This window comes from Oncorhynchus kisutch, linkage group LG29 (genome assembly GCF_002021735.2).
Source record: "Oncorhynchus kisutch isolate 150728-3 linkage group LG29, Okis_V2, whole genome shotgun sequence".
NCBI classification, from domain to species: Eukaryota; Metazoa; Chordata; class Actinopteri; order Salmoniformes; family Salmonidae; genus Oncorhynchus; species Oncorhynchus kisutch.
The window spans coordinates 2,500,686-2,528,329 of NC_034202.2; the positions used below are offsets into that span (position 1 = coordinate 2,500,686).

Consider the following 27,644-nt stretch of genomic DNA (forward strand, 5'->3'; position numbering starts at 1 on the left):
AAATCATAAATCAATGCTCATGAGCTGCTGCTAATAAAGTGATTGATCATGAAAGCATCCTTGACACCTCATAAGACCATAGCAACATAATGGGAAAATTAGACAAACCAACAAGCAAAACCAGTCTGACAGTGCTTAATTGAACATTAGGATTATCACCCATTACAAATCCCAATTATACGTACGTGTTGACCAGCTTGTCACAGATCTCGCTGGGCAGGAAGACGTCTGAGCGCAGGCAGAGCTTGTTCCTCTCTCCCAGGTAGCACATGGTCCTCCTCAGGTTCTTCAGGCAGAAGGCTGTGGTCAGTGCCATGAGGCTGTCGGGGTTGTCCCCTGCCTTGGCTGCCATGTCGGCTGCTGCTTCTCACTTCCCCTTTGTTTGACAACAACAGGGCAAAGCAGGTGGCCTCAGGAGGTAGGTGCAGGGAAGCTCTCAAAGGGTAGGCATCGGGATAGATGAGGTGGTCACAGAAGAGGCAGTGTGCTCAAGACCTCCCTAACTCCGGGGTTAGGTCTACAAGAAGCTGCTGGAGACAAAGACAAGTTGTTGTCATTAGGATACTTGACATTGCTTTGATAGAAATATCCAAAAGTATATACTTCATGTTTAAGGAAATGATAATTACAGTCTAATGATGCAAGTTATTATCATAAACTCATTGTTAACACTGTAAATCGTGTCATTAAAAAAAGTATGATTAAGACTGTAAACAAAGTATTTGGCTAGCTAGTTGGCTAAATAAAGCAAGCGTTTCCATTTGAGCAACATCTAAACAAGTGGGGCTTGGCAGGTGAAATTCGTATCAGTTTGTCTGCTACATGGCCAAACTAAATGGATTTAGGATAATCCAAATGGCAACACATGTAATGACAGGCTTCGCTTCCATAACATTAATGTGGTTCTTTCAATTGAGAATGTTTGAGGAAACTAGCTTAATTAAATATTTAGCTAGATAGGTAACTGCTTAGCTACTTCTGAATCATTAACGTTATCTAGCTACATTTGATGGCAATGTAGTTAACTAAGTTACCGAAACACCTCGACAAGGTGCGCACTCTCTACAAACACCTCGACAAGGTACGCACTCTCTACAAACACCTCGACTAATTGATCAAGTACAAATGAGAATACTACAATCGCCGACTTTATCCTCATTTGTGTTGTTCAACTCGGCGCCAATTGAATCTCAGCTTACATAGTAACTTTCAAGCCGTTATGTCTCAACCAATTAGAAAAAAGTTGGTGCTTGTATTCGATAACATATTTTATTAGAAGTATGAATTTCAACCATGACATATAGCTATTTTGCTAAATAATGTTAGTTAGCTACATCAAATCCATTGCTGGCTAGCTCAGCTACTGTGACTCGTGTTAATTAGATTCATTAGCTAGCTAGTGAATAAATGTTTGGCGATCTAGCTAGCTTTAGACAGAATTTGTAAACATTGCTCATTTGCAGTTTATCGGACACTGTCATACCATAGCTTTCTAAGGTATTAGGTAAACAATAGATGAGTAAAGAAATACAAAAGAAAATAAAAACTGTAAAATGACAGTGAAAATAACAGTAGCATGGTGGTACCGGTACAGAGTCAATGTGCGGGGGCACCGGTTAGTCGGACTAATTGAGGTAATATGTACATGTAGATATAGTTAAAATGACTATGCATAGATGATAAACAGAGAGTAGCAGCAGCGTAAAAGAGGGAGTTGGCGAGTGGGTGGACAGAATGCAAATAGTCTGGGAAGCCAATGTGCGGAGGGCACTGGTAGTCGGGCTAATTGAGGTAATATCTACGTGAATGTATTTTTATTGTGTTACTAGTTTGCCTTTAGTTTATTTTTTAACTCTGCATTGTTCGTTAAGGGCTCCTAAGTAAGCATTTCATGCTAATACAATTTATTTAATGTTTTTTTATTAGCTATCTCAAACTGAGTTTTAATGAACTTGTAGCCAGGTCTGGCATAGCATACACTACACAAAATATGTGCATAGTTACTGCAATAAGCTATTCTAATTATTATTTACATTAAATAATGCAAAGTAGAAGAATAACGATTGATTATGGTGAGATGGCATAACAAAAAAAATTGCAGTGGTAACCCTAATTCATAAGTCAAATTCCATTAGGCCATTGGTACACTTTAAAAATATATTTTTATTTATTTCCCCTTTATTTAACCAGGTAGGCTAGTTGTGAAAAAGTTCTCATTTACAACTGCGACCTGGCCAAGATAAAGCAAAGCAGTGCAACAAAAACAACAGCATAGAGCTACACATGGGATAAACAAACGTACAGTCAATAACACAATAGAAAATCTGTATACAGTGTGTGCAAATTAAGTAAGGAGGTAAGGCCATAGGCCATAGTGACAAAGTAATTACAATTTAGCAATTAACACTGGAGTGATAGATGTGCAGATTAAGATGTGCAAGTAGAAATACAGTTGTGCAAAAGAGTAGAAAAAAAAAATATGGGGATGAGGTAGGTAGTTGGTTGGATGGGCTATTTATAGATGGGCTGTGTACAGCTACAGCGATCGGTAAGCTGCTCTGACAGCCGATGCTTGAAGTTACTGAGGGAGATATAAGTCTCCAACTTCAGTGATTTTTGCAATTCGTTCCAGTCATTGGCAGCAGAGAACTGGAAGGAAAGGCGGCCAAAGCAGGTGTTGGCTTTGGGAATGACCAGTAAAATATGCCTGCTGGAGCGCGTGCTACGGGTGGGTGTTGCTTTGGTGACCAGTGAGCTGAGATAAGGCGGAACTTTACCTAGCAAAGACTTATAGTTGACCTGGAGCCAGTGGGTTTGGCGACGAATATGTAGCGAGGACCAGCCAACGAGAGCATACAGGTCACAATTGTAGGTAGTATATGGGGCTTTGGTGACAAAACGGATGGCACTGTGATAGACTGCATCCAATTTGCTGAGTAGAGTGTTGAAGGCTATTTTGTAAATGACATCGCCGAAGTCAGGACATCGTCAGGATAGTCAGTTTTACGAGGATATGTTTGGCAGCATGAGTGAAGGAGACTTTGTTGCGAAATAGGAAGCCGATTCTAGATGTATACAAAATGGTGTCGTCTCCATGGAGGTGGATCAAAGAATCACCTGCAGCAAGGGCGACATCATTGATATACACAGAGAAAAGAGTCAGCCTGAGAATTGAACCCTGTGGCACCCCCATAGAGACTGCCAGAGGTCTGGACAACAGGCTGTCCGATTTGACACACTGAACTCTGTCTGAGAAGTAGTTAGTGAACCAGGCGAGGCAGTCATTAGAGGAACCAAGGCTGTTGAGTCCGCCTATAAGAATACGGTGATTGACAGAGTCGAAAGCCTTGGCCACGTCGATGAATACAGCTGCACAGTACTGTTTTTTATCGATGATGGTTATGATATCGTTTAGGACCTTGAGCGTGCCTGAGGTGCACCCGTGACCAGCTCGGAAACCGGATTTTATAGCGGAGAAGGTACGGTGGGATTCGAGATGGTCGGTGATCTGTTTGTTCACTTGGCTTTCGAAGACTTTAGAAAGGCAGGGCAGGATGGATATAGGTTTGCCCCGACACTTCAACACTGCCCAAATGCTCTGTCCAAATGCAAATATGCCTTGCACGGTATACAGTTTTGTATTGGTTTGGATCATAACTTTCATTTGAAGGATACATTTTTCAAATACAAAAAAAGATACACTTACTAACTTTATGCATTTTCTTATTTTTCTATGATATAATGGCGGTCCGCAAACCAACGTTAAAGGTGCATGCCACCACCTACTCTGGAGTGTATGGTCAATCACAGTTTACAACATTTCTAAATCCTCCTACCCAACTCAACAAAAAGAGCCCAACTAACTTCTAATAGCCCCATCCCCCAAATCCCTTCCAAATGCCCCCAACCCCATCCCACTTCAATGACCCTACACTTCAATCTTTCCCTCTCTTCAACATACTTACAACAATATAACAACACATGCTCCACCGTTTCATCAACCATACACAGACACAAACCATTCACATGCTTGCCAACCAGATGTAATAACAGGTTCAATGTACAATGTCCTAAGCGCAATTGAACAAACACCACCTCTTCCTCCATAATTTGACTTTTGAATCTTGGTCCACCAACCTTTATTTGGAGGGCATATAAATGACAGCCCTTGGGCTCAGAGTCCCATCTCTTCTGCCACACATCTATCAAAATGGCTCTGATCTTACATTTAGCCTCACCTCTACCCGGTGAAACATTCATATCAATTATATCTAATTTCAAAGCTCTTTTGGTTAACTGGTCTACAATTTAATTCCCTTCCACACCCGAATGTGCTGAGACCCTGCAGAATCTCACTACTACACCCATAACATTAATACCTCCAATAGTAGGTCACTCCTATTAGATTTACTATATTATAAACATTTAATACAGACAGAGTATCTGAGCATACTATAATTCTAACAGATTGTATGTCCTCCACCCACTGGAGGGCAACTTTTATCGCAAACATCAAATTCAGGAACGTAAACGCCTGCTCCTGTGCGCCCACTATCTGGGCCAACCTTCAAATCCTTCAAACCACTCTCTTCAGCAAGCTTTCCAACTGTCCAACCAAATCCACTGCCTTGTCTAGTAGTATATTCTCAACAGTCATCTAGAACAGTAGCAGTGGGATGCTCAACCTCATTAGCCTTTCAACCTAGGCTAATGACAATTTTTTACGCCGTTTATCCAAAGGAATCTCACCTAACTCCAGATGTTGATTTAAATGCACCAATACATATCCTTAAAGCTATATACTGGATTCTGTCCAGGTTCTGAAGCCAAGTCTTAGCCGCTGTTCCATAACATATACAACCGTAATCAATTGTCGTCCGTCCTTATCAGAGCTCTATAAATATCCATCAACAAGTGTCTGTCAGCACCCCATTCATTACTAGAGACCGAGCACATAAGAGTAATCTTCTTACACTTTGTTTCAACATTTATGACATGACCTTTCCATGTGTATCGCTCACTGAACCATAGACCCAAATATTTGTACTTAGAAACCCTCCCCATAGGCTGTCCATATAGAAACAACTGTATATTATCACCAACTTTCTTCTTTGAGAAGAACATGCAACAAGAATTTGCCACTAACAATTTAAAACCCCAGTCAATCAACCATCTTTCAACATCCACTATAGCTTGTTGAATAGATTTGATCATGAGAGACATTCCTTCCCTTCTTCCAAATAGCTCCATTATCAGCATATACACATGGTTAATCATAATGTTGAACAAAATAGGAGTGATAGCACTGCCTTGAGGAATACCACTGTCATCTCCATAGGCATCAGATAAAATGGATCCTATTTTTAACTCGAAAAGAGTGATTAAATAAGGCCAAAACAAAGTTATATAATCTCCCACCAATACCACGTCTTTCCATCTTAATCAGTAGGCCTTCTCTCCACATAGTGTCAGAAGTATTTTCAATGTCAAAAAAGACAGTAGCCATTACTTATTTTATGATCAGAGTTTTTCAACATCATTACTTACCTTTACTAATGTATCCAAAGTAGATCTACCTTTACGGAATACCCTTTGACATTGAATCAATAAACTTCTATGTTCCAGGAAATATTACAATCTATTGACTATCATCTTTTCTATAATTTTACACAAGTTAGAGGTCAGTGCTATTGGTCTATAACTATCAACACATGAAAGGTCCTTACCAGGCTTTACAAAAGGTAATATTACTGCACGTTTCCAACCAGAAGGTATAACCCCCCCACTCCAAATCGTATTACATAATCCCAGGAGAACATGTATGACCTCATCAGGTAGATGCTTAAACATTACACAACTGATCATGACCTGGGGCTGTATATCCACAACCTTTTAAGGCTAAACCCATCGCATGTATGGTAAAGACAGCATCTAAAGAAGAGTCAACAGTGTCCATTAACGTGAGCATTTAAAATCTCACACCTGCGTATCTGTGTCTGGACCAACATTAGCAACATTTCCTACTTATTCCAGGAGTAACTCTATTATTCCACTTATTCCAGGAGTAACCCTAATATTCCACTTATTCCAGGATTAACCCTATTATTCCACTTATTCCAGGAGTAACCCTATTATTCCACTTATTCCAGGAGTAACCCTATTATTCCACTTATTCCAGGATTAACCCTATTATTCCACTTATTCCAGGAGTAACCCTATTATTCCACTTATTCCAGGAGTAACCCTATTATTCCACTTATTCCAAGAGTAACCCTATTATTCCACTTATTACAGGAGTAACCCTAATATTCCATTTATTACAGGAGTAACCCTGTTATTCCACTTATTCCAGGAGTAACTCTATTATTCCACTTATTCCAGGAGTAACCCTAATATTCCACTTATTCCAGGAGTAACTCTTTTATTCCACTTATTCCAGGAGTAACCCTATTATTCCACTTATTCCAGGAGTAATCCTATTATTCCACTTATTGCAGGAGTAACCCTAATATTCCACTTATTCCAGGAGTAACCCTATTATTCCACTTATTCCAGGAGTAACCCTATTATTCCACTTATTCCAGGAGTAACCCTAATATTCCACTTATTCCAGGAGTAACCCTATTATTCCACTTATTCCAGGAGTAACCCTATTATTCCACTTATTCCAGGAGTAGCCCCATTATTCCACTTATTCCAGGAGTAGCCCTATTATTCCACTTATTCCAGGAGTAACCCTATTATTCCACTTATTCCAGGAGTAACTATTTTATTCCACTTATTCCAGGAGTAACCCTATTATTCCACTTATTCCAGGAGTAATCCTATTATTCCACTTATTCCAGGAGTAACCCTAATATTCCGCTATTTCTAGGAGTAACCCTATTATTCCACTTATTCCAGGAGTAACTATTTTATTCCACTTATTCCAGGAGTAACCCTATTATTCCCCTTATTCCAGGAGTAATCCTATTATTCCACTTATTCCAGGAGTAACCCTAATATTCCACTTATTCCAGGAGTAACCCTATTATTCCATTTATTCCAGGAGTAATCCTATTATTTAACTTATTCCAGGAATAACCCTATTATTCCACTTATTCCAGGAGTAACCCTATTATTCCACTTATTCCAGGAGTAACTATTTTATTCCACTTATTCCAGGAGTAACCCTATTATTCCACTTATTCCAGGAGTAATCGTATTATTCCACTTATTCCAGGAGTAACCCTAATATTCCACTTATTCCAGGAGTAACCCTATTATTCCATTTATTCCAGGAGTAATCCTATTATTTAACTTATTCCAGGAATAACCCTATTATTCCACTTATTCCAGGAGTAACCCTATTATTCCACTTATTCCAGGAGTAACCCTATTATTCCACTTATTCCAGGAGTAACCCTGTTATTCCACTTATTCCAGGAGTAACCCTATTATTCCATTTATTCCAGGAGTAATCCTATTATTTAATTTATTCCAGGAATAACCCTATTATTCCACTTATTCCAGGAGTAACCCTATTATCTCCACCATTCTGCCTAATAGTTCAGCATTCTGCCTTGCAGCCTCTGCATAAGAGACATTATGAGTACTTTTATATATGTGGGCACCTCTAGCCCTTTTCTGCACGCTATATGCAGTTTAGCTTATTCCAGGAGTAAGCCCTTTTCTGCACGCTATATGCAGTTTAGCTTATTCCAGGAGTAAGCCCTTTTCTGCACGCTATATGCAGTTTAGCTTATTCCAGGAGTAAGCCCTTTTCTGCACGCTATATGCAGTTTAGCTTATTCCAGGAGTAAGCCCTTTTCTGCACGCTATATGCAGTTTAGCTTATTCCAGGAGTAAGCCCTTTTCTGCACGCTATATGCAGTTTAGCTTATTCCAGGAGTAAGCCCTTTTCTGCACGCTATATGCAGTTTAGCTTATTCCAGGAGTAAGCCCTTTTCTGCACGCTATATGCAGTTTAGCTTATTCCAGGAGTAAGCCCTTTTCTGCACGCTATATGCAGTTTAGCTTATTCCAGGAGTAAGCCCTTTTCTGCACGCTATATGCAGTTTAGCTTATTCCAGGAGTAAGCCCTTTTCTGCACGCTATATGTAGTTTAGCTTATTCCAGGAGTAAGCCCTTTTCTGCACGCTATATGCAGTTTAGCTTATTCCAGGAGTAAGCCCTTTTCTGCACGCTATATGCAGTTTAGCTTATTCCAGGAGTAAGCCCTTTTCTGCACGCTATATGCAGTTTAGCTTATTCCAGGAGTAAGCCCTTTTCTGCACGCTATATGCAGTTTAGCTTATTCCAGGAGTAAGCCCTTTTCTGCACGCTATATGCAGTTTAGCGAAGTTGCAACAGGTTGTGTTTAGAGTACCCAATTGGAATGGTCCAATTGAAATACATCCTGGGTGCAACTTTGCTAAACTGCGTACAGTAAGTGTATCTTTTGTATTTGAAATATTATTTTCTCGCTGGTATGAAAGTTAAGTTCCAAAGGGTTCCAAAACCGTATCGCAAGCGAGGATTATTAAAGTTTTTAAACGTTAAAACAGAGCGTCGGTATTGTAGTTCGCATGGAGCCAGCCCCCTTGCGTCCTTAAACGCGAAGATCATCCCTCGCTGCCAAATGCTGATGTAGTTTACAGTGAGAGAACAGTCGGAAATAGTGGTTTTCAAATATTAATGTTCATATTTTCTTTTATAAGTTTGACTGCAAGAGAAATACACCTGCTTTTTTTCAAATGAAATTGGCAGGTGAGATCTGAAAGCAAACAGCAAAGTAATCTTTCCCAAATCTCGTTGCGGATGTTTCACCACCGGAGTATTTTTCTTGTGGCACACGGGTCTTGCTTTTGGATTCATCCAACATGTCTAGTTCTTACAGAATCAGGTGAGCTGTAGATTTGATTTATACATGGAAAGTAGGCCATAATAACACATTCGATTAAATGTGATCTAGCTATGTTTGTCTACCGTAAATGTCATGCGTTCACTGTAATCGGTCGTGGATTATGAGGTGGTGGACTCTGAAAGCCCTGTGGGCTGACGTTAACTAGCCACCTCTGCCCATTGCGTTGTCTCGGGGAAATGGGAAATCATCTGCTAGCAACATCGAGGAAAATGTCAGCTTCATTGACCTGTACTATACTGCAGACAATGTTTTTAAATTCCAATCCGCTTGAATGGAAAACATGTTCCCTAGCTATCTGCTCAAGCTAGCTGGCTCATTCATAGGCTCAAGCAGTCCACTCCCTAAAGGAGCATTTAATTCGAGGTTTTAATGAACGATGTAGTGGCAAACATTATGAAGGACTAAGAGAAAATGCAGAACTGCTGCTAGCTACCTAATTCATCATATACAATTATTATTCAACTAAGCAAGGTTGCTAACATCATGCACACATTCTCCACTGATCAAATGATCAAAACAAACTGGAGACCCTTTTAAACGAGACAGTCAAACCTGTGCGTTGTATTGGACTTCATGTTCATTATAAGCCCCAAATACAGGGAGAAGTACAAACTAGTCTACTCAAGATGCAATGTTGCTATATAGCCTATTGCATAACATTTGGCCTATGCAATGGACATACTAACAGGACATCCTTTGAAATTCTTGAGAGACAAGGGCAGTTTAAAGCAGGACACACTAATTCACTTGTATTCAATATATTTTCTATTTGGCAGTATCAAAAAGTAGCCAAGAAAATGCACTCTTTGTACATAAAACTGTTCAAATGCCTACTACAGTAACCTATTTTCTTTGATGGCTGAAATTTTGCTGCAAGGCTTAGTTGCAAGAAGCTGAAGGTTACTCATTATAAAGCTTCCCTGGCGTTTAGGCTACTATTCACTCATGCTTCTGGACTTTCTTTTTCCAGGAAAAGACTGGATCCAATGTTATGAAGGGCAATCAAAGTTATGGTTTAACTGTGACAGCAAAGCACTTTTGCCTGGTGTTCGTTAATGATCTGAGGTCAGGGCTGGTGTCTCGTGAACACTGGTGTTTGATAAAAAACAGATGAACTGTTTTCCCTTTGAATAGCCCCAAGCTGAGTAACTTTGCTGATCATCTGCAGTTTTCCAGAGAGCCATGACAAACAGGATGTAGCTGCCGGTGAAGTCAAGGAAAGAGAATAGGAAAGAGAAATTGCTATTACAGGAGAAAGGCATACTAGATTGAAATCAAGTAACTTTTTATTTGGTTCTGTAGGTTAGAACAAAATCTGAATATCACAGATATGGTGTATTTAAGAATGGGCACAACTCTCTGATGTTGAATCGCTGAATAGCCAATCCTGTCAGTTCTACACACACTTCTATAAGACCTGCTGTAGCCTATAACCTACTGTCTGCTGTATAGTCTAGGCCTTTGAGTTTTTTTGTCTAAATCATTCACAATCAGTCCGCCCGATCTATTTTGAGTTCCTCTGGGAGAATCAATACTTCTTTTCCTGGTAGTGGTAATGCAGCCTAACCACCACATCAATGGGTCCTGTGATTTGGCTGGATAGTCAGCTGATCATAACAGCAGGACAGCCCACATTGATCATGGAAGCACATAGGTGTCACTGTCTCCATGCAGTCCAGCTGTAAGAAGGATGTTTCAGTGAATAGGCTAGTGGCAGTACTGCAGTTTGAATGAGTAATTCAGCAGTGTTACAAAACCAATAAAGGGGTACTTTGACCAAGTCCCTCCATTTTGTATGTTATGTTGGTTGTACCATAAGAACAGTTGGAGCAGGTTGTGTTGGTAAATCAGAATGTCAAAGACTGTATACTTAGCAGTTGTCTAGGGTGGAAGTTGAACTACTTAACAATGTTGCTATGGGTGTCTATGGCTATAGGTACCAAGTTAGGAGGAGGGTATTTTGGTCACCCCCCCCCCCCCCTCCTTTTCTGGGCACATGATTTGAGCCCTCCCCACACACACACACAGTCAATGCACAAGGTAAACAAATGGAACCGTGCAGCCCTTTGTAGATTGTGACACAAAATAATGTGTTTTGCAATCTTTTGGATCCTTTCCTCCTCCTTTATTTGTGGTTGTCACAGTAAACATATTAGTCTACCCAATCAGAACACCCAGTCCTATATTGTTTATGTCTGTCTGCTGCATGCGTAATAATCTGAACGAGGCATTATAGGAATGTTACCTTCCTCATTCTCGATGGGAGGCATTCTTTTATGATCTATCATGAATGCAACAAACAATATGCCTCTTTCAACACAACCTACTTTGAGATGTTATTTTTCCCTTTCTTGTGCAAATGAAGGATCCAGGAGTTCAAGGTGGCCTTGAGTGAAGATAAGCTTGACTTAAAGGTGCTTCGGGAACTTTGCTTCAGCGGTAAGCAAGAGCTTTGCTTTCACCATAAAAACAATGTAATGTTCCATATTTTATTAACACATTTTCATGTTTCCTATCTCTCTCCAGGTATCCCGTTTGAAGGAGGTATCCGTGCACTTTGCTGGAAAGTGAGTTACTCCAGCCCTTTAATAGACAGAGTGCATTCGGAAAGTATTCAGACCCCTTGACCTTTTTCACATTTTGTTACTCTACACACAATACCCCATAATGACAAAGCAAAAAAATGATATCAAATTTGCAAGTATTCAGACCCTTTACTCTGTATTTTATTGAAGCACCTTTGGAAGTGATTACAGCCTTGAGTCTACTTGGGTTTGACGCTACAAACTTGACACACCAGAATTTGGGGAGTTTCTCCTGGCTCTGGTTGGGTCACTCCAGGACATTCAGAGAATTGTCCCGAAGCCACTTGTTTGTTGTCTTGGCTGTGTGCTTAGGGTCGTTGTCCTGTTGGAAGGTGAACCTTCGCCCCAATCTGAGATCCTGAGCGTTCTGGAGCAAGTTTTCATAAAGGATCTCTCTCTACTTTGCTCTGTTCATCTTTCCCTCGAACCGGACTAGTCTCCCAGTCCCTGCCGTTGAAAAACATCCCCACAGCAAGATGCTGCCACCACCATGCTTCACCATAGGGATGGTGCCAGGTTTCCTCCAGACGTGACGCTTGGCATTCGGCCCAAAACATTCCATCTTGGTTTCATCAGACCAAACAATCTTGTTTCTCATGGTCTGAGAGTTCTTGAGGTGCCTTTTGGCCAACAACAAGCGGGCTGTCATGTGCCTTTCACTGAGGAGTGGCTTTCTTCTGACCACTCTATCATAAAGGCCTGATTAGAGTGCTGCAGAGAACGTTGTCCTTTTGGAAGGTTCTCCCATCTCCACAGAGGAACTTTGGAGCTCTGTCAGTGACAATTTGGTTCTTGGTCACCTCCCTGACCAAGGCCCTTCTCCCCTCAGTTTGCCCGGGCGGCCAGCACTAGGAAGAGTCTTGGTGATTCCAAACTTCTTCCATTTAAGAATGATGGAGGCCACTGTCTTTTGGGGACCTTCAATGCTGCAGAAAAATGTTGTTACCCTTCCCCAGATCTGTGCCTCGACACAATCCTGTCTCGGAGCTCTACGGACAATTCCTTCGACTTCATTGTTTGGTTTTTGCTCTGACATGCACTGTAAACTGTGAAGCTTTATATAGACAGGATGTTTGCCTTTCCAAGTCATGTCCAATCAATTGGATTTACCACAGGTGGACTCCAATCAAGTTGTAGAAACATCTAAAGGATGATAAATGGAAACATGATGCACCTGAGCTCAATTTGTAGATGATAATGGCGCTGGAGGGGATGGCTGCTGTTTTACAGGCTCCTAACAAACTGCTATTTTGTTTGTTTTTCCAGTTTTTTTGTAACTTATTGTGTACATAATGTTGCTGCTACCGTCTCTTGTGACCGAAAAGAGCTTCTGGACATCAGAACAGTGATTGCTCACCTCAAACTGGACGAAGATTTTTTCTTTAATGAGTCTGACTCGAAGGATATACTGCTTTGTCAAGACAAGGCCCAAATCCCCATCATTCGTGTTAAGAAAATATGGAAATACAGGGGGCGGAGGTCTGGGTGCCTTGTGAGAATTAATTGGCGAGTGAGTAAACCACCACTACCATCCGTATTATTGGCCAATGTGCAATCATTGGAAAACAAACTGGACGCTCTACGATTAAAACTATCCTACCAACGGGACATTATAAACTGTATCTTATGTTTCACTGAGACTTGGCTGAACGATAACATGGACAATACAGAGCTGGCTGGCTTCTCCTTTTCCCGGCAGGACAGAGCAGCTATGTCTGGTAAGACGAGGGGTGGGGATGTGTGTCTATTTGTCAGTAACTGCTGGTGGTGCCCCATGTCTAATATTAAAGAAGTTTCGAGGTATTGCTCGCCTGAAGTAGAATACCTCATGATAAGCTCTAGACCACACTATCTACCAAGAGAGTTCATATCTATATTATTCGTAGCCATCTATTTACCACCACAAACCGATGCTGGCACTCAACAAACCGATGCTGGCACTAAGACCCCACTCAACGAGCTGTATAAGGCCATAAGCGAACAAGAAAAAGATAAATCCAGAAGCAACGCTCCTAGTGGACGGGGACTTTAATGCAGTCAAACTGAAATCCGTTTGACCTCATTTCTACCAGCATGTCACGTGTAACCAGAGGAGAAATACAACTCTAGACCACCTTTACTCCACACACAAGAGACGCATACAAAGCTCTCCCTCGCCCTCCATTTGGCAAATCTGACCAGAATTCTAACCTCCTGATTCAAGCAAAAAATAAAGAAGGAAATACCAGTGACTCGCTCAATACAGAAGTGGTCAGATGACGCAGATTAGAGGTCGACCGATTATGATTTTTCAGCGCCGATACCGATTTTATATATGTAATAATGACAATTACAACAATACTGAATGAACACTTATTTTAACTCAATATAATACATCAAAATCAATTTAGTCTCAAATAAATAATGAAACGTTCAATTTGGTTTAAATAATGCAAAAACAAAGTGTTGGAGAAGAAAGTAAAAGTGCAATATTGCCATGTAAGAAAGCTAACGTTTAAGTTTGTTGCTCAGAACATGAGAACATATGAAAGCTGGTGGTTCCTTTTAACATGAGTCTTCAATATTCCCAGGTAAGAAGTTTTAGGTTGTAGTTATTATAGGAATTATAGGACTATTTCTCTCAATACCATTTGTATTTCATATACCTTTGACTATTAGATGTTCTTATAGGCACTATAGTATTGACAGCCTAATCTCTGGAGTTGATAGGCTTGAAGTCATAAACAGCGCTGTCCTTCAAGCATTGAAGTGCTGTTTGAATGAATACTTACGAGCCTGCTGCTGCCTACCTCCGCTCAGTCAGACTGCTTTATCAAATATCAAATCATAGACTTAATTAGAATAAACACAGAAATACGAGCCTTAGGTCATTAATATGGTCAAATCCAGAAACTATCATTTCAAAAACAAAACATTTATTCTTTCAGTGAAATACGGAACCATTCCGGGTGGCAAGCCTAAGTCTAAATATTGCTGTTACATTGCGCAACCTTCAATGTTATGTCATCATTTTGTAAAATTCTGGCAAATGAATTACGGTCTTTGTTAGGAAGAAATGGTCTTCACACAGTTCGCAACAAGCCATGTGTACTCAAAGCATGCGCGGACCAACTGGCAAGTGTCTTCATTGACATTTTCAACCTCTCCCTGACCGAGTCTGTAATACCTACTTTTCAAACAGACCACCATAGTCCCAGGTGCCCAAAATTGCGACTGTAACCTGCCTAAATGATTACCGCCCCGTAGCACTCACTTCGGTAGCCATGAAGTGGTTTGAAAGGCTTGTCATGGCCCATATCAACACCATCATGCCAGAAACCCTAGACCCACTCCAATTCGCATACCTCCCCAACAGATCCACAGATGCCTCAATTGCACTCCACACAGCCCTTTCCCACCTGGACAAAAGGAAAGAGTGAGAAAGCTGTTTGTTGACTACAGCTCAGCGTTCAACACCATAGTGCCCAAAATGCTCATCACTAAGCTAAGGACCCTGGGACTAAACACCCCCCTTTGCAACTGGATCCTGGACTTGCTGACGGGTCGCCCCCAGGTGGTAAGGGTAGGCAACAACACATCTGCTACGCCGATCCTCAACACTGGGGCCCCTCGGGTGCGTGCTTAGTCCCCACCTGTACTCCCTGTTCACCCACGACTGCATGGCCCAATTCGAATCATTAAGTTTGCTGACGACACAACAGTCATAGGCCAGATCACCGACAACGATGAGACAGCCTACAGGGAGGAGGTCGGAGACCTGGCAGTGTGGTGCCAGGACAACAACCGCTCTCTCAATGTGAGCAAGTCAAAGGAGCTGATTGTGGACTATAAGAAAAGTAGGGCCCTACATGCCGCCATTAACATCGACAGGACTCTCTGCTACCGCACGGCAAGCGGTACCAGCGCGCCAAGTCTAGGACCAAAAGGTTCCTTAACAGCTTCAACCCCCAAGATACGGCTGCTGAACAATTAATCAGATGGCCACCCAGACTATTTACATTGACACCCTCCCCCTCCATTTGTTTTTACCTTGCTGCTACTCACTGTTTATTATCTATGCATAGTCACTTCACCCCTACCTACATGTACACTGCTGCTACTCTCTGTTTATTATCTATGCATAGTCACTTCACCCCTACCTACATGTACACTGCTGCTACTCTCTGTTTATTATCTATGCATAGTCACTTCACCCCTACCTACATGTACACTGCTGCTACTCACTGTTTATTATCTATGCATAGTCACTTCACCCCTACCTACATGTACACTGCTGCTACTCTCTGTTTATTATCTATGCATAGTCACTTCACCCCTACCTACATGTACACTGCTGCTACTCACTGTTTATTATCTATGCATAGTCACTTCACCCCTACCTACATGTACACTGCTGCTACTCACTGTTTATTATCTATGCATAGTCACTTCACCCCTACCTACATGTACAAATTACCTTGACTAACCTTTACCCCCGCACATTGACTTCTTGTAATTGAGTCTAGGCTACTGTTCAAATGTTGCTGTAATGTTTCTCATTGCATGGTGTTGTGTTGCAAGTTTAGTTTTCTGGAAAGTCATTGTCAAGCTTTAAAAACCGAAGCCAGACTGCAACATTTTATTAGCCTAGGACTGTGGCATGTGTCTGTACAGTTTATGTACACTTTCCCTCCGCTGCCCGCTGTAAACGGGACACACAAAAGTAGCTCTATTGACATTGAATTCACGGATGCGAGTGCATCAGGCTGTAATTTCCTGAAGTAGTTGACTCAACTGTTGACTCATTGTCCTTTAGTAGTAAGGTGTACCCACGTGTGAATGCTTTATTTGATCACTTTTTTTGGTCAGTGCCATTAGTGACGATATGATGCAGCGCACTGGCTTGTGTGTGGATCTGGGAGGAGGAGTGTGTCTGTGGCCAATGCACTGCCTTTTGGCGTGCAGCACGTTTGCAATGCAGTGCATCGGGGGTGGTATGGAGGCGGGCCAAAATGAATTGACAACCCAAGTAATTGCGCGGGCTGGATGGAAATGTGTCACGGGCCGGATTCAGCCCGCAGGCCTTTTGTTTGACACCTGATCTACAGTATGTAGCATTAGCCTTAGATTTAGTATTAGTTTAAGCCTGTTGTTCTAACTGTTTCTGTGAAGGGTTGGGATTCACATTTCTAATGACTTGCTTCAATGTTTCCAGGTCCTGCTCAATTACCTGCCTTTGGACCAGCTGATATGGGAGTCCTTCCTCAAAAATCAGAGGTACAAATGTCTCCAACAGTGCTGGTGGACTCCTCTTTGTCAACAGGAGGAGATTAATGGACATGTTTTGTACTCTGTGTATAAAGTGCATGAAAACATCTACTGCTCAAGACTTAGCCACTGCGTGTGACCTTCCATCTTTGCCTGAATTATACCTTGGTAGCTAACCAGTTCTTAGTCAAGTATATCCCTCCTGTCCCACTGGAGATTACTTTTGAATCCCTCAGATTTGAGTGTTTCTAGACAAACAGCTGAGTCATAATGGAACCTGACCCATTAAAATCTCACTCTAAAACACAACACCCAGCACTGGACAGCTATATCAGGTCTGCTCGGCCCGGGAAACAGTGATGGTGATGATGAGTCATGCTTCTCTGCTGCTTCTATTGGCTCATCCCTGACATTATTCAAATACTTAAAATACTTCAAGTGTTTGGTTGATCCTGCCTGAAGGGCCTTTACTGGCCCTGTCAAGAAACAATGCCTAGCCCCTAGTCAATTCATGTAAACCAGAGCAAATTGGGTCAGTATAAGAAATATGTTGGTGTCTCCATGATATCATGGCTGTATCTTTGAGGACTTTTCACCCCAAAGTCAAAATCAAGTCAAATTGAACTCCTTAAAGGAAACTACTAGGCGTTTCAGTCTCTTGCGGTTACCCACAGGCATAGAGATGATTGTATGTATTTGTGACCCACAGGGAGGTGTACTCCCAGTTCCTAAAGGAGATGATCATCCAACCAGGCATCGCTAAGGCCAACCTGGGCCTCTCCAGAGAGGACGTGACTATGGAGGACCACGTGAGTTTCCCTTCTCCTCTCCCTATTTTTTTTGCCCTCAACATATTAACATTTCCTACTCTGATACACACTACTGGACTGTCTGAGCCAATGGATATATGATTTTTCACAGATCAGTCTCCCATACATTCATTAAACATGCCCTCTTTCTATCTGTCTCGCTCTCTCAGCCTCTCAACCCCAACCCAGACAGCAAGTGGAACAACTACTTCAGAGACAACGAGGTGCTGCTACAGATTGATAAAGATGTTCGGTAGGTCTGACTGCCTGGGCAACCAGCTAGGTACTTCTTTGGTGCATCTCCATGTATTTTAAGTCACTCATCCTTTAGAGCAGGGGCGAGCATCTTGACTGATGATTAAAGTCTATTCATGTATTCCAGTACCCAGTCATGTAATACCATCTCCAAAAAGGCAGTGGCTCTCTCGTGGAAGCCTTATGTTCCACATAGGAATACACTAACTGGTGTATTTCATGACGGCAGGCGCTTGTACCCCGACATGGCGTTCTTCCAGCGGCCAACAGACTACCCCTGCCAGCTGATCCTGGATCCCCAGAACGACTACGAGACACTCAGGCGCCGTGTGGAACAGACTACCCTCAAGGCCCAAACTGTGGAGCGCAACCGCAGCGGGGTCACCAATGTGAGTGAGAGGCGGGAGAGTCGTGTGCGTTTTAGTTTTTTATGTGTAAGAACAGACATATTGGTCTGTCAATGTTAATGCCTCCACTTCCGGAGGCAGCAGGGTGACCTTGTTTCGGTAATGCCAGGGGAAACACTATTCAGATGGGCTGACTCTACCACCCTCTGTTATGTTCAATGCCGCTCTCCTGCTTTAAGCAATGCAGTCATGATGTGCACGCAGTGGTGCGTGTGTACTGCAAGGTCCAGCTGAGTGTATTGGCTCGACGATGATTGGTCGATAAGCTTTATTTTACTGATGGGTGTTTTAAGTTTGTGTCCATTTCCATCCCATAACAATTGACTGGATGCCCCTCCAATGGTCTTCTATGGCCGAGAGCTGTAGTGCTTCAACTGCTTTCAGAACTAGGACTGGTTTCTCATCCGGTCCTAATTCTTTCCTCTGTTTTCCGCTCCCCATCTCCAGGTGAGCTCCCCGGGCAAGGCCCTTAACCTGTACCCGTCCAACGAGTACGAGGTGCTGCCCAGCGGCTGCGAGGCACACTGGGAGGTGGTGGAGCGAATCCTGTTCATCTATGCCAAGCTCAACCCGGGCATCGCCTACGTGCAGGGCATGAACGAGGTGGTGGGTCCTATCTACTACACCTTTGCCACCGACCCCAACAACGAGTGGAAAGGTGGGTGCAGGAGGGGATGTGTTCGTGCGTGTGTATTTTGGGAGCATAGCAGAAGGCACATTTTCATCTCTAGAGCAGATGAACAAATAAATTCCTATTGTATTAAACGCAAACATCAGCCCAATCTGCTGCTGCCTGCATCTACTTCCCTATTTTAGTCCCATTCCCCTGGTTTCTGCATCAGAATTCTAATGTTCTGTGATGCAATGGATCAAGCTGAGTCAGCACTGCCACCTACAGGACAAATTAGGGATGGCCAACATTTCATATGCTTCCCATCTCATCTACAGATATTTATTGTGCCACCTCTATAGAAATATTTTACTAGCTAGATTTCAGTCCAATCTGCGACAGATTTTCATGCAAATATTATTAAAAAGGCTATGTGTGATGACGTAATGCACATAAAAACCACTTTTGCTCTAAAGTTCTCAACGAATAAAAAACAAGTTCAGTATGTTTCCATGGCATTTTCCACTCTGGTTTTATCACAAACTTGCCGAGTCTTCCCTCTAGACAACAGTTCACTGATAAAGTGGACAGGTTAGGGTGTATGATGAGATGGATAAGATCAAGATCATTCTTATTTGTTAATTGGATGCTAATCACCGATCATCATGTCACTAACATACAAATTAAGACCCAGAATATTTATTGTAATTGAGCATCAAGCTCATCACTGTGTACATTCACCATCCTATGAAGTACATCATAACTTATTTAATCTGTAGCCTAATAAATGACATGCTTTTTCAAGTCGTAGTCGGACCACTACACAACATAGCATCGCATGACTGCAAATCTACCTCGACTTGATAGTTATTCTATCAACAATTGCACAATAAATAGTTTTCACCCCAATTTGTCGCATAATTAATTTTACAGATACAAAAAGATCCCACAATGTCAAACGAACAAATTTTATGTCAAAATTATTATATATATATTTTTTTACCCCTTTTTCTCCCCAATTTCGTGGTATCCAATTGTCCCATCGTTACAACTCCCAACTCTCCGGACTCGGGAGAGGTGAAGGTCGAGAGCCGTGCGTCCTCCAAAACCCAGCCAAGCCTTAGACCACTACGCCACTCGGGAGGACTGACATTTTTGTACCGACACTTCCTATTTCCATCACAGCTGTCTTGATTTGTTTTTATATGGTATGACTTTACTTGCAAAAAAACTGTTGATGGAAACATGGTTACTGTCTATAGTATATTTGAATGACTGGCAGTCGTTGAACAGACAGACACAATTGACACTAGGGCATGATTGATCGACTGACTGATTTGCCTGTCCAACCAATCAGAGCACGCCGAGGCAGACACCTTCTTTTGTTTCACCAACCTGATGTCAGAGAACCGGGACATGTTCATCAAGAGCCTGGACGACTCGCAGTGCGGCATCACCTACAAGATGGAGAGCGTCTACTCCATGCTCAAAGAGAAGGACATGGACCTCTATATGAAACTGGTGAGCAAAGGCCTCTTGGGACCAGTCCCAAAACCATCCCTAGGCCCTTTCCCTAGGGGGGTAGATTTTGTATAAGGTGCACATTTATTTATTTTTCTCACGTAATTACAAAAAGTGTGTTGGATTTAGTTAAATGACTTCATTTAGTGGGATAATGTTTTGTTTGTAGTAATGATGGAGGCTAGTTACATTTTTCAACCTCTTTCTCTCCCTTCCTCCCTTCTCTCTAACAGCAGGAGCAGAACATCAAGCCGCAGTACTTCACCTTCCGCTGGTTGACCCTGCTGCTGTCCCAGGAGTTCCTCCTGCCCGACGTCATCCGCATCTGGGATACGCTCTTCTCCGACCAGGACCGCTTCGACTTCCTCACCCTGGTCTGCTGCGCCATGCTCGTGTGAGTTCCTGTTAAAGGAATTTAACAATTCCCAAATGTGTTCATTAACCAATTCAATTTAAATCACTCTCTCTGTTTCTAAGAATTTGTAAGATCCTTATTTGCATAAAATGGACAGAGACCAGTCTATCAAAATTAGCCAATAGTATTTATTCTCGGAGCACTGCTCATAGAACCATGTACAACAGCTTATATATCACATATGACATCATAGGTAATAAAATGTCTCTCCTCCTCTCGACCAGGACAAAGCAGGTTCAAAAGTTAATTCCAACTCACTAGCGCACATACCTGACACACTATACCTAGATTAACTCCTGAAGTCTCACCATAGTTTATTACCCCTTAGCAGACAGTTCCAGTCCCCCCCAGATATGGAAAACCTGGAGGGGCTCTCGCTGTCTTATTTTATCGCCACCGAGTTATAGCTGAGTCGGTTCAAACATAGGTTAATGCTCCTCTTTGCTTACTTTAGACACACACACATACATTCCTTCTTCCACAATGGTTATCATTTCCAATTACCCCTTATCCATGCTACATAACCTCTTTCTTAGGAACTAACATTATTAACCAGATATTGTAAAACAGGGTAGAGTTTAATTAGTTGTAGTTCTATTTAAATTTACACATTGTTTAGTCATTATTCATACATTTCCTAACAGTTCCCCCTTCTGTCCTGCCCAGCAATGAACCACTACCCCCTGGGCAAACCCGTGTCCATAACTCCAGATGGACCCCATACCCAATTCCCTAAGTCTGTAGATTTTTTTTAGGAATGCAATGCAATTCCTGAATTGACTTGAATTTGGATGGATTTGGATAGGAATTTGATCTTACCGTATAATGTGTTATGTTTGTTATTTCTGTCCTGATTGGCATGCTTGTCCTGTGTGGTTTCAGACTGATTCGAGATCAGTTGCTGGCAGGAGATTTCACGGTCAACATGAGACTGTTGCAGGTAAGACCATCTAAAAGGGTCTATCCAAATAGTGGGGCCATTATATGTCATGCTTGGGCAACTAAGGAGGTTTTATTTGACATTTGACTGATTATCCATGTTCTTTTTCAGGACTACCCCATCTCAGATGTCCACACCATCCTGGCCAAGGCCAAGGAGCTTCAGGGTGGCTCATAGCCACCCCTCCCCCTATCTCCCTCTCCTGGATTTGGGGGATGCACCATTGAAACTGGTAACCCTAGGTGACAACAAGGCCCCATTGCACCCTGGGAGGGAGAGGAAGCCACCTGGTGCCGGGGTGGTGCACGGTTTCCTCAAAGCAACCAAACTCAATACTTAGTCTTCTTGTCTCACTCTCACGGCCCGACAGTATTTCCACTCTCTCAGAGAGGGTGTGTGGGCTCAAGCTATTTATTTTTGCACTGAACACTTGAAAAAAATGACAATCTACATATATGAAGCAGAGAAACCAGTTACATTATAAAGTTTGTCAGTGCTATTATAACACTTCTAGGTTATTTTAATAGTACGTTTTTCTTCGTTCAGTTTGTTTATTTTTTACATGTGAACATGGTTATTTTTTATTGTGGAGCTCGTACGAAAGACGAAATGTAATACTACCATGTAAAGTCTAACCACAACAAAAAATGAGTATAGATTGTAACTAGGATCATATGCTTTTGGTAATGGGCAATTGAAACGTGAAGGTCCTCTGTTTGTTTTCGGTTAAACTCAGTCTGGCCAGTTTAAAGCCAGCCACTTAAATCTCCAATATTAATGTATGTTTGCAAAATGTTGGTATCAAATGGATGGGGTGTGAAACCTGTACCTTACTCACTAACCCAAAGTGCATGCTTATAAAAGCTAATGAAAAAACTAATTAACCCTTGATTGTCTTAAATCTAGTCTTAGGGGGAAATTGATACAGTGATGATGATGATGGTCTATTTTATTGTAAGGGCATTACTTTGCAAACAAAACAGTCAGATTAAATTGGGCATTCAAGTTTTTTATATATTTTGAGTCATTTCTTAATATATTTTGAGTCATTTCTTAATATATTTTGAGTCAGTTTTTAATATATTTTGAGTCATTTCTTAATATATTTTGAGTCATTTCTTAATATATTTTGAGTCATTTCTTAATATATTTTGAGTCAGTTTTTAATATATTTTGAGTCATTTCTTAATATATTTTGAGTCATTTCTTAATATATTTTGAGTCATTTCTTAATATATTTTGAGTCATTTCTTAATATATTTTGAGTCATTTCTGGTCGCATTAAAAAGTGGTTCACATGTAAAGCATAATAAATTGAACATTAATGACATGTTAAGTGAAGAATAACACATTTTGCTCTGCATACTGTTGGATAATTAGAGACAACAAATTATTGATGATAATAACTAAATATGTATAATTAATGACATTAAAATGCTATGGTAACATTTCTGTACTCAGATAATGGAATTGACAGATAACAGAGCTGACAACTGAAAATCACTAACATTTAATGTGTTATTGGTTTTTTTGGTCTCAAAACACTAACAGTTACCACAAAGTTAATACACCATTGAAATGTACCTTTTCAAACTGTAGGACACATAAAAATGTGATACTTTGTTAAGTACACAGAGAATGTCTTGCTTTGTAATGATAATTTAATCATTATGATTATGATACAGCTCACGAAACAGGTACCTTTTTACTGTTTGCGTTTCAGATTGATTGGCACTCCCTAGTATCGCCATCCATTTCGGTCTACAGTACATTTGGAAAGTATTCAGACCCCTTAACCTTTTCCACATTTTGTTACGTTCCAGCCTTATTCTAAAATTGATTCAATGTTTTTTCCCTCTCAATCTACACATAATACCCCATAATGACAAAGCAAAAACAGGTTTTTAGAAATGTTTGCAAATACATTTGTTTAATCACATTTACATTACTATTCAGACCCTTTTCTCAGTACTTTGTTGAAGTACCTTTGGCAGCGATTACAGCCTTGTCTTCTTGGGTGTGACGCTACAAGCTTGGCACACTTGTATTTGGGGAGTTTCTGACATTCTTCTCTGCAAATCCTCTCTAGCTCTGTCAGGTTGGATGGGGAACGACACTGCACAGCTATTTTCAGGTCTCTCCAGAGATGTTCGATCGGGTTCAAGTCCGGCCTCTGCCTGGGCCACTCAAAGACATTCAGAGAGTTGTCCCGAAGCCACTCTTGCGTTGTCTTGGCTGTGTGATTAGGGTCGTTGTCCTGTTGGGAGGTGAACGTTCGGCCCAGTCTGAGGTCCTGAGAGCTCTGGAGCAGGTTTTCATCAAGAATCTCTCTGTACTTTGCTCCGTTCATCTTTGCCTCGATCCTGACTAGTCAGTCCCTGCTGCTGAAAAACATCCCCACAGCATGATGCTGCCACCATCATGCTTCACCGTAGGGATGGTACCAGGTTTCCTCCAGACGTGACGCTTGGCATTCAGGCCAAAGAGTTCAATTTGGTTTCATCAGACCAAAGAGTCTTGTTTCTCATGGTCTGAGAGTCTTTAGGTGCCTTTTGGTAAACTCCAAGCAGGCTGTTGTGCCTTTTACTGAGTGGCTTCCGTCTGGCCGCTCTACTAAAAAGGCCTGATTGGTGGACTGCTGCAGAGATGGTTGTCCTTTTGGAAGGTTATCCCATCTCCAGAGAGGAACTCTAGAGCTCTGTCAGAGTGATCATCGAGTCCCTTCTCCCCCGATTGCTCAGTTTGGCCGGGCGGACGGCTCTAAGAAGAGTCTTTGTGGTCAAATTTCTTCCGTTTTAAGAATGATGGAGGCCACTGTGTTCTTGGGGACCTTCAATGCTGCAGACATTTTTTTGGTACCCTTCCCTAGATCAGTGCCTCGACACAATCCTGTCTCAGCTCTGTGGACAATTCCTTCGACCTCATGGCTTGGTCTTTGCTCTGACGTGCACTGTCAACTGTGGGACCTTATATAGAGAGGTGTGTACGTTTTCAAATCATATCCAATCAATTGAATTTACAACAGGTGGACTCCAATCAAATTGTAGAAATATCTCAAGGATGATCAATAGAAACAGGATTTCAAGTCTCATAGCAAAGTGGCTGAATACTTAAGTAAATAATGTATTTGTTTTTTTATCTGAAATACATTTGCAAAAAATTCTAAAAACTGTTTTCGACTTTGTCATTATGGGTATTGTGATGTCATTATGGGGTATTGTGATGTCATTATGGGGTATTGTGATGTCATTATGGGGTATTGTGATGTCATTATGGGGTATTGTGATGTCATTATGGGGTATTGTGATGTCATTATGGGGTATTGTGTGTAGATTGCTGAGGATTTATTTTTATTGAATCCATTTTTAGAACAAGGCTGTAACGAAACAAGATGTGGAAAAATATATTTTTATTTAATCCATTTTTAGAATAAGGCTGTAACGAAACAAGATGTGGAAAAATATCTGAATACATTCCGATGGCACTATACATTCTAACACTTTCATTGGCAAGATGGTATCCTCCAACTGACAAATCCCCTATGCAGGAATTGGTACAAATGAACAGTCTGTGACTAACTTTAATTCAATGTAGCATTATTGTACTAAAGGTATTAAGGGATACTACACTACATTACCAAAAGTATGTGGACACCTGTTTGTTGAACATCTCATTCCAAAATCATGGGTATTAATATGGAGTTGGCTTCCCCTTTGCTGAGAGTGGCTTTCAGTGTTGTGTTGGATTTTCCCCAAACATTACTCTTTGTATTCAGAACAAAAAGTTAATTTCTTTACCATATTTATTGCCGCATTACTTAAGTGCCTTGTTGCAAACAAGATACATGTTTTGGGATATTTTTATTCTGTACAGGCTTCCTTCTTTTCACTCTGTCATTTTGGTTAGTATTGTGGAGTAACTATAATGTTGTTGATCCATCCTCAGTTTTCTCCCATCACAGCCATTACATTCTGTAACTGTTGTAAAATACCCATTGGCCTCATGGTGAAATCCCTGAGCCGTTTCCTTCCTCTCCGGCAACTGAGTTAGGAAGGACGCCTGTATCTTTGTATTGACTGGGTGTATTGATACACCATCCAAAGCTTAATAACTTCACCCTCCTCAAAGGGATATTCAGCATCTGGTTATTTATTTAGATTTTTTATATAAATTGGAGACCATTTTGCGAGGCATTGAAAAACCTCCCCGGTTTTTGTGGTTGAGTGTGTGCTTGAAATGAACTACTCGAATTGGGGGGCCTTACAATTAATTGTATGTGTGGGTACAGAAATTAGGTAGTCACTCAAAAATGATGTTAACCACTATTATTGCACACAGTGAGTCCATGCCACTTATTATGTGATTTGTTAAGCACACATTTACTCCTGATTTATTTAGGCTGTAACAAAGGGGTTGAATACGTATTGACTCAAGACATTTCAGCTTTTCATTGAGTGTTCTATTAACACAAATCCACTTGGCAGTGATGGGGTGTTGTGTGTAGATCAGTGACACAAAATCTACATTGAATCTGTTTTCAAATCAGGCTGTCAAGCAAGACGAGGTTGAATAAGTAAAGGGCTATGCACACTTTCTGAAGGCGTTGTGTATATAAACAGTGACACATTCCCCCTTGGAGATTCACAAATGACAAAGAAGGATAGTCTCATCTTCCTGTAATTCACAAAAGTCTGTTGTCAATGATTTAATGATTTATTGTTCTCCATCTTTTTCTCATTCTTATCTTGTTCCATTGTGATTATTTTTTATTCTGTTTCCCCCCTTCTTTCATCATTCCCATGGCTCTCGCCTTTCTGGACTTTAAACAAAATCTGTTTTATAGCAATATGGAGACTGTTTCAGAAGGCAGCTCGCAGCCTCTGGTCTCTCATCTCTGCCAACCATTTGATGCGAGCCAGTATAGCCTATATGTGGCAAAAAGCTCCTATAATTGTGGAATAACAGTGCTAGAGAGGGAGAGTATGCATAGTCCATACAAAGTATAGGAATAGCAGACAAGTGGGTTAGGAAAAGCAGAACACTAGTAGTTCAACCATTTTCAAAGTTGGTTTTTGGGAGTAATTTGTTTCAACAATAAAAATGATTTTAAAAAGCCATGTGAACTTTGTCCATCTGGTTCTTGGTAATGGGCATCATGACATTATGGCCCATTTTCAGACAACTGACCAGTCAGAAAGTTCAGCTGTGTCCATCTGGTTCTTGGTAATGGGCATCATGACATTATGGCCCATTTTCAGACAACTGACCAGTCAGAAAGTTCAGCTGTGTCCATCTGGTTCTTGGTAATGGGCATCATGACATTATGGCCCATTTTCAGACAACTGACCAGTCAGAAAGTTCAGCTGCTCTCCTGCTTACTTTAAAATCCTTTACATAAGAGAAGCGCTACCAGTCAAAAGGGTGTCCAGTGAAAAACCGTAGCAACCTTTTATTTTTGTTTACAGTCATGATCATTCTGATTGGTTGACTAACTAGGTGATGCAGACAAAATGGCCACTTCTCTCACCCAACAACAAGATTTGGTGTCCATGGTGGATAGCAGCATGGCATTGTGCCATGTGTACTTGCCTGGCACAACCAGTGTTTCCTTCCTCCCACCCCTTCTGTTTAATAGCTCGTGAAATTGGAGAGACTGGAGAAGAGAGGGATGTCATGTTTAGATTGATCATTTGTGCTTCAAGTGCTCTTAGCTAAGGGAGACTTAATCCCAGCTACATCTTCCCTGGCGAACTGGAGGGATTGGCTGAGTTGAATCCCTTCCTTGCCATGTAATGTCTTCTTTCCTTATATTGATCGGTGAACAGACCGGATAGGTTTCCACAATATTGCTTCTTCTAAGAAGTCCTCAGATCAGTATACATGAAGGAAATGAGATAAAGGAAGCAACTGAACAAAGGAAGTGGTTTAAGACCCTCAAATTGTTGTAGAG

At 41.3% G+C, this 27,644-nt stretch overlaps 2 protein-coding genes across 2 annotated transcripts in view; one reads left to right on the forward strand and one right to left on the reverse strand.

The window, feature by feature from the left end:
- Window positions 1-352, reverse strand: part of LOC109873544 (protein zer-1 homolog) — a 58,940-nt gene extending 58,588 nt beyond the window's left edge. The window contains exon 1 of the mRNA XM_031808713.1: window positions 182-352. Within this exon, the coding sequence (XP_031664573.1) occupies window positions 182-352 (171 nt within the window). The remainder of the gene's footprint in view (window positions 1-181) is intronic.
- Window positions 353-8,618: 8,266 nt separating this feature from the next.
- Window positions 8,619-26,811, forward strand: LOC109874172 (TBC1 domain family member 13). The gene is made up of 12 exons (XM_020465980.2): window positions 8,619-8,884; window positions 11,271-11,344; window positions 11,432-11,472; window positions 16,685-16,746; window positions 17,447-17,546; window positions 17,717-17,799; window positions 18,031-18,190; window positions 18,656-18,866; window positions 20,176-20,339; window positions 20,573-20,733; window positions 21,637-21,694; window positions 21,806-26,811. The coding sequence occupies exons 1-12, from the start codon at window positions 8,862-8,864 to the stop codon at window positions 21,869-21,871; spliced, it is 1,203 nt and encodes a 400-aa protein (XP_020321569.1). The 5' UTR covers window positions 8,619-8,861; the 3' UTR covers window positions 21,872-26,811.
- Window positions 26,812-27,644: the final 833 nt, after the last annotated feature.

Excerpts from the sequence above, each read along its gene's own strand:
- LOC109874172 (XM_020465980.2), top strand. The coding sequence starts at position 8,862 with ATGTCTAGTTCTTACAGAATCAG. Across the intron at positions 17,800-18,030 it reads CAGATTGATAAAGATGTTCG|GCGCTTGTACCCCGACATGG; the intron begins GTAGGTCTGACT and ends TCATGACGGCAG. Across the intron at positions 20,340-20,572 it reads TGGACCTCTATATGAAACTG|CAGGAGCAGAACATCAAGCC; the intron begins GTGAGCAAAGGC and ends TCTCTCTAACAG.